The following is a 12,741-nucleotide window of genomic DNA, read 5'->3' on the forward strand; positions in this document are numbered from 1 at the left end:
GCCAGGAACCAGCGAGTGGCGCCGCGCAGGGCTAGAGCGGCGCCGGCTCACGTGGGGCGCCGCCGCTTCCAGGCTGCCCGGCGCCAGCCATGCTGCGGCCGGGGCCGCTCGCTGCCGCCCGCTGCCTGCGGAGCCTCTCCTTGCTCTGGCCGCCCCGTCCGCCGGGGCTCCTTTCCCGGCGGGTGCGGGGAGCGCCTGGGGGCTCGGCCGGCGGCGGGCGGAGCTTGGTTCTGAAGACCCCCAAGGTAACGGCGGGGAGCGGGGGTTACGCCGGCGGTCACCGGCAGTTGCGCCCGCCCGTCCCCGCCGCTGACGGCCGCTCTCCGTCCCGGTACAGGGCACCCGCGACCACCACCCCGCTCACGTGGTGCTCCGTGACCGGCTTCTCGCCACCGCGATCGCCTGTTTCAAGCGGCATGGGGCCGCCCCCCTCGACACCCCGGTGCTGGAGCTGCGGGTGAGGGGGCTCGTGGCCATCCTCCATGGTGTGGGGGGTGGCTCTCATGAGGGTTGTGGGACTCTCCCCCCGCACTGCTCCCCCACGGGGCTCCGGGACTTCCCCCTCTGCTTGCCCGGGCGGGGGTTGTGGCACCTCCCTCTGCTTCCCCGGGGGCCTGTCGGATCCCCCTCTGCTTCCCCAGGGTGTTGGGGTGTGGTGCGCCCTTTTTGCGCCCCCGGGAGGGATATGAAACCCTTCTCTGCTCTCCTCGGGGGGCTGTGGGACCGCACTCCCTCCCCATCTGCTTCCCCATGGGGCTGTGGGACCCCTTCTCTGTGCTTCCTTGGGGGGCTGGTGGGGGTCTCGTCTTCTTTCTTCAGGACTGGAGGGCTCCCCCTGCGTGGGACATGGCTGTGTGGGGTGAACCATGACAGCCCTTCTGGGGTCCCCCTTGTGTGGAGGGGGATGGGGACATCAGACTCTCCAAACCCTCATCTCTGCTTCACTTCGGGGCTCAGGGGTGCCTGGGTGACTGTACCCCAAAGCCACCCCAGCCCTTGGCCACCCTGCCAGCCTCCACCACCTCTCTGCAGGAGACCTTGGTCGGGAAGTATGGGGAGGGAGCAAAGCTCATCTACGAGCTGCAGGACCAGGGAGGAGAGCTGCTGGCCTTGCGCTACGACCTGACTGTATCCTGCCTGGGGACAGAGGCACACCAAGGCCATGGGGGCACACCAAGGCCATGGGAACACACTGAGCTTGCCGCCACACCACCACGCTGGGCCACCCCTGACCTGCCTGTGGGTCCCACCTGGGTGGTGGAACCTCCCCTTGCCGCTGAGCAGTGCGGGTTGCTGTGACCCAGCTCAGAGCAGCCCACAGCCTGGCTCTGCAGCAGTGTTGCCTTTCCTTCCCCAGGCTATGGGCATGCACCAGTGTGCTCCATTCTACTGGTTTTGCCTCCTCCCAGTTCCCCTGTCCTGCCCATCCCTCCTCTCCAGAGCCTCAGCAGTTCTGAGCCAGCAGAGCTGTGTGCTGCAGGATGTCCCTTCTGGCCCTGCCACCTCCACTGCCTCACCACAGAGCTCTCTGGTTAACTCCCTATATCTGTGCCACAGGTTGAACCTTCTCTGCTCACACCCAGAGAGGGTGCAGCCACCTGCCAGAGGGCTGTGGTTTGCAAGGCACCATGATACTGGTGCAGAAGGAGGGGATGGAGTGGCCCTGCCCTTGGAGGGCCTCAGCATGGTTCATCGTGCTCCTTGCCAGCGAGGGCTGAAGGTGTCCCTAGAGATCGGGCAGGTGGCAAAGCCAAGGGGGTTGGTGTGGTTCAGCTCAGGGGGTCTCCACGTTGCCACCCTTAACTCCTGAGCACCCAGGTGCCCTTTGCTCGCTACCTGGCCATGAACAAGCTCAACACCATGAAGCGCTACCAGGTGGCCAAGGTCTACCGGAGGGACAACCCTGCCACGACCCGGGGCCGCCACAGGGAGTTCTACCAGTGCGTGAGTGTTGTGCTGCTGGCCAGGGCTGGGGGTGCTGGGCCTTTGCTGCTTGAGCTGTCCTCAGCTGCTGCAGGGCTGTGATGACCCTTGTGCAGCTGTGCTGTGGGAGGCATCTGCTCAACAATGAGATAGGAGCATAGAATTGTCAGGGTTGGAAGGGACCTCAAGGCTCAGCCAGTCCCAACCCCCTGCCATGGGCAGGGACACCTCACACTACAGCAGGTTGCTCACAGCCACATCCAAGCTGGCTTTAAAACCTCCAGGGATGAGGCTGCCAGCACCTGCCTGGGCAACCTGTGCCAGTCTCTCACCACCCTCATGGGGAAGATGTTTTGGGATGAGAATGTTGGGAACCTATAGGTCTGGATATTAGGCAAAGGGAGTTTAATCCTACACAGGCTGTGCCCAGGTGGCCAAGAAGGGCAGCAGCAGCCTGGCCTGGAGCAGCAATGGTGTGGGCAGCAGGAGCAGGGTAGGGATTGTGGCCCTGGACTGGGCACTGGGGAGGCTGCACCTTGAATCCTGGGTTCAGTTTTGGGCTCCTCACTCCAAGAAGGACATTGAGGAGCTGGAGCAGGTCCAGAGAAGGGCAACAAAGCTGGGGAAGGGTCTGGAGAAGAGGGCTGGGAAGGAGCAGCTGAGGGAGCTGGGGGTGTTTAGTGTGGAGGAGGCTGAGGGGAGGCTGCAGTGAGGCGGGGGTTGGATTCCTCCCTCTTAATAAGTGACAGGGTGAGAGGAAATGGCCTCAAGTTGTCCCAGGTCAGGTTTATGTTGGACATGAGGAGTATTTTCTTCCCCAAAAAGGTTGTCAAACTCTGGCCCAGGCTGCCCTGGGCAGTGTGGAGTCCTCATCCCCAGAATGCTTTAATAGCCACGGAGTTGTGCTGCTGAGGGCCATGGCTCCGTGGTGACTTGGCAGTGCTGGGTTAAGGGTTGGACTTAATGGTCTTAAAGGTCTGTTCCACCCACAGTGAGTCTGTGGTTCCATGACTTAAGCTTTAGGGAGGAGAATGCAACATGCACAGAGCCCTCACCTGAGAGATGAAGGCTCTTGCCCTTCAAAGGGCTTACCCTGGGTACCATCCCACTCCAAGGAGAGAGTCTTCAACTTCAGACTCACTGCTCTGAGGACAACCTGGCTCCATTTGTCCTCTGATTTGGCTCCAATACTCAAATCTGAGCTGTGCTTATGTATGGTCAGTGTTCTGGAACCTTCTCTCAACCACAGTGGCTGAGGGCCTGCTCTGCTGACCCTGAGGTCCTGCCTTTCCTACCCCCTGCAGAGCTGTGTGAGACCTGCACCACACCTGGGCTGTGAGACCTTCAAACTGCAGCTCTGAGATTTAAATCAGTCCTGTCACTAGTGGACAAGTTTAGGAACAAGCTCTGGACCATGAGGGTGGTGGAACACTGGAACAGGTTGCCCAGGGAGGTGGTTGGGGACCCATCCCTGGAGGTATTCAAGGTGAGGCTGGACAGGGCTCTGGGCAACCTGCTCTAGTGGAGGATGTCCCTGCTGAGTGCAGGGGATTGGACTGGATGAGCTTTGGAAGTCCCTTGCAGCCCAAACCGTTTGTGATGTCCCTGCCACAAGCTGAAGCCTCTCAGCTGTTGCCAGGAGCCTCTGCTGCCTCTTCTGCCTGCAGGACTTTGACATTGCTGGACAGTTTGACCCAATGATTCCTGATGCTGAGTGCCTGAAGGTCATACATGAGATCCTGAGTGACCTGCAGCTTGGGGACTTCATCATCAAGGTGAGAGCAGGGTTGAGTGGTTTCATATCACCACCTTAGCTGCTTGGAAGAGGAACCAAGCTGCTGGAAGGGCCTTGAACTGGTCTGCTGAGGAGCAGCTGAGGGGCCTGGGATTGTTCAGCCTGGAGAAGAGGAGGCTGAGGGGAGGCCTCATTGCTCTCTACAGCTCCCTGAGAGGAGGTTGGAGTGAGGTGGGGGTTGGTCAAGTGCCAGGACAAGAGGAAATGGCCCCAAGTTGTGCCTGGGGAGGTTCAGGTTGGACATTAGGAGAAATTTCTTCCCAGCAAGGGCTCTCAGGCACTGTCCCAGGCTGCCCAGGGAGGTGGTGGAGTCCCCATCCCTGGAGCTGTTTAAAAGCTGCCTAGATGTGTTACTGAGGGCTGTGGTTCAGTGGCAGTGGCTGAGCTGCAATAATGGATTGTGAGCTCTGAGTGAGTGTTGGACTGGATGACCTCTAAGGTCTTTTCCAACCTCTACAGTTCTGTGTTTCTATGATACCTCTGCACCTTCCCTTCCCATGAGACTGAGGTGCTGGTGGAAGGGCAGGAGGAAGCAGCAGCAGTGCAGCTGGGGCAGGAGGAAATGGTGATGGGGGGGACATCCTTGCAGCCAAGTGCCCTTCTTGCCCCCTCAGGTCAACCACAGGCTGGTTCTGAATGGTATCTTCGCTGTCTGTGGCATCCCAGAGAGCAAATTCATCACCATGTGCTCCACTGTGGACAAGCTGGACAAGGTCAGTGTGGGGATGGCTCCAGTCTGGGGTGGGTGGTTTGGGTTAGGCAGGGCAGGGTGGAGGCTGTCCTCAGCATAGGACTGCTGGTGCTTGGGAGGGCTCTGGGGAGCTCTTGGGTGTGGTTAGCAACAAGTCCTGGTGTTCCCCCCCAGTTCCTGGGTGGCACTGGTGAGGTGGCTGACTGCTGGTGGAGACAGCAGGTGTGAGCAGGTGCTGCAGCACCAGATGTTCACAGCCTCACAGGATGTTAGGGGTTGGAAGGGACCTATGGAGATCTTCCAGTCCAACCCCCTTGCCAGAGCTGGACCATAGGTCCACACAGGAATGCATCCAGATGGTCCTGAAAGTCTCCAGAGAAGGAGACTCCACAACCTCTCTGGGCAGCCTGCTCCAGGGCTCTGTGACCCTCACAGTGCAGAAGTTCCTCCTCCTGTTGAGGTGGAACCTCCTGTGCTGGAGTTTATATCCACTGCCTCATGTCCTATCCCAGGGTGCAACTGAGCAGAGCCTGTCCCCTCCCTCCTGACCCCCAGCCTTCAGTTATTGATAGACATTGATCAGATCCCTCTCAGCCTTCTCCTCTCCAGACTCTGTCCCAGGGCTCTCAGCCTCTCCTCACCAGGCAGTCTCCAGTCCCTTCAGCATCCTTGTAGCCTTCCTTGGACTCTCTCCAGCAGATCCTTGTCCCTCCTGAGCTGGGGAGCCCAGAGCTGGATGCAATATTCCAGTGCTGCTGTTGTGTCCCTGGCAGATGTCGTGGGAGGAGGTGAGGAGCGAGATGGTGGCAGAGAAGGGGCTGTGCCCCGAGGCCGCGGAGCGCATTGGGGAGTACGTCCGGCTGCAGGGTGAGCGCCGCTGCCCCCAGCCCCTGCCCTTGGCCTGCCCAGGGCCACAGCTGCAGTGCTGCCCAGCCCCTGCCCTTGGCCTGCCCAGGGCCACAGCTGCAGTGCTGCCCAGCCCCAGGCAGAGCTGCCCAGGGCCACAGCTGCAGCAGTGCCAGCCCCAGGCAGTGCTGCCCAGCCCCCTGCCCTTGGCCTGCCCAGGGCCACAGCTGCAGTGCTGCCCAGCCCCAGGCAGAGCTGCCCAGGGCCACAGCTGCAGCAGTGCCAGCCCCAGGCAGTGCTGCCCAGCCCCTACCCTTGGCCTGCCCAGGGCCACAGCTGCAGCAGTGCCAGCCCCAGGCAGTGCTGCCCAGGGCCACAGCTGCAGCAGTGCCAGCCCCAGGCAGAGCTGCCCAGCCCTGTCCTGGCAGCTGCTGCCGACCTGAGCTGCGGCTCCTGCCCACAGGTGGCCTGGAGCTGATCGAGCAGCTCCTGCAGGACCCAAAGCTGTCCCAGAACAAGCTGGCCAGGGAGGGGCTGGGGGACATGAAGCTGCTGTTCGAGTACCTGACCCTGTTTGGCATCACTGGCAAGGTGAGGAGCTGCAGGGGCAGGGGGGATGGGGCACAGCCCTCGTGGGTGGGCAGCCCTCGTGGGGCCCCTCCTTGCCCCCGGTGCTGGAGCTGCCCTGGTGTCCTGCAGATCCGCTTCGACCTGAGCCTGGCGCGGGGCCTGGACTATTACACAGGGGTGATCTACGAGGCTGTGCTGCTGCAGCAGGAGGGGCAGGCTGGGGAGGAGCCCCTGGGCGTGGGCAGCGTGGCCGGCGGCGGGCGCTACGATGGCCTGGTTGGGATGTTTGACCCCAAGGGCCGCAGGGTGCCCTGCGTGGGGGTCAGCATCGGCATCGAGAGGATCTTCTCCATCCTGGAGCGCAGGCTCAAGGTGAGTGCTGCAGGGGGCTCGGGTCTCCAGGGGACATAGAAGCATAAAATCCTGGATGCATTCCTGTGCAGAGTACCCTGAGTGGTCCTCCTCTGGCAGGGGGGGTTGGGTCCCGTGATCTCTTGAGGTCCCTTCCGACCTCTAATGGACTGTGATGGAATGATCTGGGCTGGAAGGGACCTCCACAGGTCATCTACTCTTACCTCTCCACACTCAGCAGGGACATCCCCAACTAGACCAGGTTGCCCAGAGCCCTGCCCAGCCTCACCTTGAATGTCTTCAGGCATGGGGCCTCAACCACCTCCCTGGGCAACCTGTTGCAGTGCTATGCCACCCTCATGGTACAGAACTCGTTCCTCACATCCAATCTGAATCCACTCTGCTCTGGTTTGAAGCCATTGCCCCTGGTCTTGTCCGTGCAGGCCTTTGCAAACAGTCTCTCTCCATCCTTCTTGTAGCCCCCTTCAGGTACTGGAGACTCTCTGGTGTTTCTGCAGAGCTCTGCAGCTTGATGGTGTGCAGGGGAAGGAGGGTTTGGGGGCAGAGGGTGGCTTCTCTCATGCCTCAGTGCCCACGCACAGCAGACAGAAGCCTTTCCAGCAGGTGTGGGCACCTGAGGGCAGTATTTTGTTGCAAACCCCTAGGAAGCTTGGATGTGGGCCCTGAGATCTGCTCCTGGCTCTGAACTTGATCCCCTAATTGCTTTGCTTCTGTTTCTTGCCTGTGATGTTCTCTGTCCTGGAGACTGTGGGGTGATGACTTTGGTGTCAGCTTTGGTGTCACTTTGTAATGAGCACCCTGGGAAAGCCCACAATGGAGTTCATGAAACCCCACAATCCCAGCAGGGTTGGGGCTGGAAGGGACCTCTGGAGTTCACCCAATCTAACCCACCCCACTCCAGCAGGGCACCCACAGCAGCTTGCCCAGGAGCACAATGCCCAGGGCAGGGTTGGAAGCTCTCCACACAAGGAGACTCCACAACCTCTCTGGACAGCCTGCTCCAGGTCTCCAGCACCCTCACAACAAATAAGTTTCTCCTTCTCTTCAGATATAACTTTCTGTGTTCCAGTTTGTGCCCATTGCCCCATGGCCCATCCCTGGGCACTACTGACAAGAGTCTGGCCCCAGCCTCCTGCCCCCTGCCCTTTAGCTTTGCTGAGCATTGCTCAGATCCTCTCTGGGACTGCTTTTCTCTAGGCTTCACAGCCCCAGGGCTCTCAGCCTTTCCTCCTCCCAGGCTCCTCAGGATCTTTGTAGCCTGCACTGGACCCTCTCCAGCAGTTCTCTGTCTGTTGAACTGGGGAGCCCAGAACTGGACCCAATTTCCAACTGAGGGCTCACCAGGGCAGAGCAGATGGGGAGGAGAAGTCTATCTCCGTTTAGTTCTGAGCCTTGATTCACAGCAAGTGAGGCTGGGGCAGTGTGATTGTGTCTGGAGAATCAAAGGGACATGGGAAAGCTGTCCAGGCCCCATCCAGGAGGGAGGCCAAGGTTCCACAGCTCAGACTCTGTGTGTGCCTCGTGTCCAGGCTGCACTTCCTTTGCTTCTGGATGATGGTCAGTGCATGGTGCTGAGTGGCTTTTAGGTGGGCTGGGGTTGGGAGCTGTGTGAAGGTGTGAAGAGGAGGTGAACTGAGCTTTGGTTGGGAGCTGCAGGTTGCCTCAGAGCCCAGGAGTGTGTCTGTCCCTGCAGGCTTCTGGTGAGAAGATTCGGATGACTGAGACCCAAGTGCTGGTGGCGACACCTCACAGACACCTGCTGGCTGCCAGGCTGCAGCTCATCTCTGAGCTGTGGGATGCAGGAATCAAGGTAAAGGAAGGGCTTGGGCTTGGCAGTGCTGTGGGTGAGAGAGGGACAAAAGGAGACAAAGGGGCTGGGCTGAGGCCCCCGGAGCAAGGCCTGGAACACCTCTGATACGAGGCCAGGCTGAGGGAGCTGGGGTTGTGCAGTCTAGAGAAGGCTCCAGGGGGATCCTAGAGCTGCCTTCCAGTACCTGAAGGAATCCTGCAGGAAGGCTGCAGAGGAACTTTTCCTGAGGGTGTCTAGAGACAGGACAAGGGGAACAGTTTGATGCTGAGGGAGAGTAGGTTTGGACTGGATCTTAGGAAGAAGTTCCTCAGTATGAGGGTGGGGAGGTATTGGGACAGGCTGCCCAGGGAGGCCTCCTCCTTGGGGATGTTCAAGGCCAGGTAGGATGAGGTCTTGAGCAGCCAAGGTGTCCCTGCCCATGGTGGGGGGATTGGAGCAGATGATCTCTGAGGCCTCTTTGACCTGAGCCATTCTGTGATTCTATGAAGCACAGGAAGAGCTGCCCCATGAGCTGTGAGCAACTCAAGGTGAGGACCTGCCTGAGATGTCAGAGGCAGAGAAGGAGAGAAACTGAGAGCTGTAAAGAGAGCTCCTTGCTGCAGGAATAAGGAAGCAGAGTTGTGGGTTGGGTTTTGGTGCTGGCTGCTTTGCTTCAGGATAGGTAGGGAGTAAATTTCTGAGTGAACAACTCAGCATTGTCCTTTCTTTCCCCCCCCCTTTCCTTCTCCCTTCTCCCCCCCCTTTCCTTCTCCCTTCCCCCCCCCTTTCCTTCTCCCTTCCCCCCCCCTTTCCTTCTCCCTTCTCCCCCCCCTTTCCTTCTCCCTTCTCCCCCCCCTTTCTTTCTCCCTTCTCCCCCCCCCTTTCTTTCTCCCTTCTCCCCCCCCTTTCCTTCTCCCTTCTCCCCCCCCTTTCCTTCTCCCTTCTCCCCCCCCTTTCCTTCTCCCTTCTCCCCCCCCTTTCCTTCTCCCTTCTCCCCCCCCTTTCCTTCTCCCTTCTCCCCCCCCTTTCCTTCTCCCTTCTCCCCCCCCTTTCCTTCTCCCTTCTCCCCCCCCTTTCCTTCTCCCTTCTCCCCCCCCTTTCCTTCTCCCTTCTCCCCCCCTTTCCTTCTCCCTTCTCCCCCCCCTTTCCTTCTCCCTTCTCCCCCCCCCTTTCCTTCTCCCTTCTCCCCCCCCTTTCCTTCTCCCTTCTCCCCCCCCTTTCCTTCTCCCTTCTCCCCCCCCTTTCCTTCTCCCTTCTCCCCCCCCTTTCCTTCTCCCTTCTCCCCCCCCTTTCCTTCTCCCTTCTCCCCCCCCTTTCCTTCTCCCTTCTCCCCCCCCTTTCCTTCTCCCTTCTCCCCCCCCTTTCCTTCTCCCTTCTCCCCCCCCTTTCCTTCTCCCTTCTCCCCCCCCTTTCCTTCTCCCTTCTCCCCCCCCTTTCCTTCTCCCTTCTCCCCCCCCTTTCCTTCTCCCTTCTCCCCCCCCTTTCCTTCTCCCTTCTCCCCCCCCTTTCCTTCTCCCTTCTCCCCCCCCTTTCCTTCTCCCTTCTCCCCCCCCTTTCCTTCTCCCTTCTCCCCCCCCTTTCCTTCTCCCTTCTCCCCCCCCTTTCCTTCTCCCTTCTCCCCCCCCTTTCCTTCTCCCTTCTCCCCCCCCTTTCCTTCTCCCTTCTCCCCCCCCTTTCCTTCTCCCTTCTCCCCCCCCTTTCCTTCTCCCTTCTCCCCCCCCTTTCCTTCTCCCTTCTCCCCCCCCTTTCCTTCTCCCTTCTCCCCCCCCTTTCCTTCTCCCTTCTCCCCCCCCTTTCCTTCTCCCTTCTCCCCCCCCTTTCCTTCTCCCTTCTCCCCCCCCTTTCCTTCTCCCTTCTCCCCCCCCCTTTCCTTCTCCCTTCTCCCCCCCCTTTCCTTCTCCCTTCTCCCCCCCCTTTCCTTCTCCCTTCTCCCCCCCCTTTCCTTCTCCCTTCTCCCCCCCCTTTCCTTCTCCCTTCTCCCCCCCCTTTCCTTCTCCCTTCTCCCCCCCTTCCCTCTAGGCAGAGATGCTGTACAGGAAGGATCCAAAGCTGCTGAAGCAGCTGCAGTACTGTGAGGACACAGGCATCCCCCTCGCTGCCATCGTGGGAGAGCAGGAGCTGGCAGGTGGAGTTGTCAAGCTGCGAGATGTCAGCACCAGGCAGGAGGTGAGGATGGACATTCACCCCAGGCCTGGGGAGTGCTGCCATGGTCTGGAGATAGCTGACAGCCTCTGGGGTTTCCCTCGGGAGTGGTGTTTCTTTGGGGGGCTGCAGTGCAGATCTGAATCGCAGAGGGAGGGGCTGAAAGGGATCTCCAGAGATCATCCAGTCCAAGCCCCCTACCAGAGCAGGGTGACCCAGGGCAGGGCACACAGGAACACATCCAGGTGGGTTTTGAGAGTCTCCAGAGAAGGAGACTCCACAACCTCTCTGGGCAGCCTGCTCCAGCACCCTCACACCAAAGAACTTTCTCATGTTGAGGTGGAACCTTCTGGGTTCCAGCTTGTAGCCGATATTCGTTGTCCTGTCACTGGGCACTACCAAAAGGAGCACGGCCCCTTCATCCTGACCCCCACCCCTCAGATATCTATAGACATTGATCAGATTCCCTCTCAGCCTTCTCCTTCCCACTCTGAACGACCCCAGGGCTCTAAACCTCTCTTCCTCACACAGCTGCTCTAGCCCCTTCATCATCCTCACAGCCTCCATTGGACTCTCCAGCAGATCCCTGTCCCTCTTGAACTGGGGAGCCCAGAACTGGGCACAGTATTGCAAATGTGGTCTAGCTAGGCCTGAGCAGAGGGGGAGGAGAAGCTCTCTTGGTCACACTCCTTAATGCACCCAAGCATACCATTGGTCTTGTTGGGCCACCAGGCCACATTGCTGTCCCATGCCCACCAAGGTCCTTCTCTATGGAGCTACCCTCCACCAGCCCAAGCCCTGACAGTGAGATATCTCCACCCTTGGATCCAGCAGTGTCTCACAGGATCTTTAGTTCTTTGGGGGTGGGATCAAAATGTTGCTGTCTCTTTCTGCACCTGGGATCTGGGTGGCATCCCCAATGTCCATAGGAAGTGTGGGTAGGAGGAGCTAATTTGCATCAGCTCCTCCCAGTGTTGGGTCCGCTCTGGACCTTTCCTTGGCACAGCTGCAGTGGCACTGCCCTGCCCACACAGAACTGGTCTCTTCCTATTGATAATGTAGCTGCAAGGAGCAGGTCTGGCCTTGAGCCAGAAGGGAGAAAAGGCAGGGCCAGAAGAGGGCAATTTGGGGTCATCAAGGGCTGTTGAACACCACACAAGATTTGAGACAGCAGAGTGGGATTCTCAGTCCAGTCCCAAACTCCTTAGGGGCAGCTCAAACCCTGTGCTGCTCAGGGTTCCAGTGCTGCCCCCTCCTCTCTGTTTGCTTTGTAGGTTGACATCCCAAGAGCAGAGCTTGTTGATGAGATCAGGAGAAGGCTGGAGCCCTAGGACTTCCCTGGCCAGAGCTGCTTGGCTGAGCTCCTGTACAAGTGGAGTCCTCCAGCACCCTTAGCCGTGCACCTACCACTGAGGTCTGGTCACCATCCACTAGCATGAGACTCACCTGCCTGGGCTGAGGCAGTGCCAACAGGGGACATCTGCTCAGAAAGGAGCAAGTGGGCTAGAAAAGTTACCAGGTTAACCATCTGGTCAACTGCTCTGAAGGCTGGGTCAAGCTTGTGGGTTCTTAATCTTGCAGTACCTGTCCCTCTGCAGCCATTCCCATCCACGGCAGGAGGCTGTGGTGGTGGCACCAGCAGGGATGGACACAATGCAGCTCAAGCAGGAGCAGCTCCAGAGTGTGATGTGTGGGGGAATATGTGGAGTGCTGGGTGCCTGCAGGCTGAGGACACAGGAGAGGGTGCCAGTGGAAGGCTACCTTCACTCCTCTGAGAACTGCAGGGGCCAGCCCCAGCCTGCAGCCAGCCTCTGACATGGAGTGTGGGGCCAAACGCTGGGCTGTGACAAGGGCCTGTGGGCACTGTGGGTCTGCTCAGGAAGGGACACGAGACAGGGGCTGGTGCAGCCAGGCAGGCAGGTTGCAGCAGGGGTGAGTGTGAAGAACTCTGTTTTTTATAGATTAAAAACCCCCAAAGAACAAAACAAAAATTGTCCTGGGACCTTTGTTTGAGTGTGGTGACAGCAGCTGCTCTGAGGTGACGACTGAGCTGCTCAAAGACAGATGGAAACCAAAGAAGGTTCAATGATCTCATGATAAAGAGAGATGTCTCAACTTCCACCCATGCACCGCTGCTTGCATGATAGCCTGAGGACTCACAGAGTCATAGAATGAGTTGGGTCAGAAGGGACCTTCAAGGCCACCCAGTTCCAACCCCTTGCCCTGGGCAGGGACACCTCCCACCAGCCCAGGCTGCTCAAGGCCTCATCCAGCCTGGCCTTGAATACCTCCAGGCAGGAGGCAGCCACAGCCTCCCTGGGCAACCTGTGCCAGAGTCTCCCCAGCCTCACTACCAAGACTCCAGTCTCAATCTCTTCTCTTCCAACTTAAAGCTGTTGTTCCTTGTCCTGGCACTGCCAGCCCTTGTCCAAAGCCCCTCCCCAGCTCCCCTGGAGCCCTTCAGGTCCTGGAAGGCTGCTCTGAGGTCTCCCTGCAGCCTTCTCTTCTCCAGGCTGAACAGCCCCAAGACTCCCAGCCTATGCCCATAGCAGAGGTTCTCCAGCCCTCTGCTCATCTTGGTGACCTCCTCTGGAGCCTCTCCACCACTTCCAT

At 59.4% G+C, this 12,741-nt stretch overlaps 1 protein-coding gene across 1 annotated transcript; it reads left to right on the top strand.

Moving 5' to 3' along the window:
* Nucleotides 1–53: 53 nt before the first annotated feature.
* LOC137455134 (histidine--tRNA ligase, cytoplasmic-like) lies at nt 54–12,119 on the top strand. Its single transcript, XM_068165694.1, has 12 exons — nt 54–245; nt 338–457; nt 1,033–1,128; nt 1,819–1,944; nt 3,591–3,698; nt 4,333–4,431; nt 5,183–5,276; nt 5,719–5,846; nt 5,955–6,197; nt 7,891–8,007; nt 10,006–10,152; nt 11,403–12,119. Exons 1-12 carry the CDS (start codon nt 90–92, stop codon nt 11,457–11,459), a joined length of 1,491 nt encoding a protein of 496 aa, XP_068021795.1. The 5' UTR covers nt 54–89; the 3' UTR covers nt 11,460–12,119.
* The last annotated feature ends 622 nt before the right edge of the window (nt 12,120–12,741 follow it).

The sequence above is a fragment of the Melanerpes formicivorus genome, unplaced genomic scaffold (assembly GCF_026170545.1).
Source record: "Melanerpes formicivorus ecotype bairdi unplaced genomic scaffold, bMelFor1.0.p_v2 SCAF_91, whole genome shotgun sequence".
Lineage (NCBI taxonomy): Eukaryota > Metazoa > Chordata > Aves > Piciformes > Picidae > Melanerpes > Melanerpes formicivorus.

Coding starts and splice junctions, on each gene's coding strand:
- LOC137455134 (XM_068165694.1), top strand. CDS start 90: ATGCTGCGGCCGGGGCCGCTCGCTGCCGCCCGCTGCCTGCGGAGCCTC. Junction 246..337: donor TGGTTCTGAAGACCCCCAAG/GTAACGGCGGGG, acceptor GTCCCGGTACAG/GGCACCCGCGACCACCACCC. Junction 3,699..4,332: donor TTGGGGACTTCATCATCAAG/GTGAGAGCAGGG, acceptor TTGCCCCCTCAG/GTCAACCACAGGCTGGTTCT.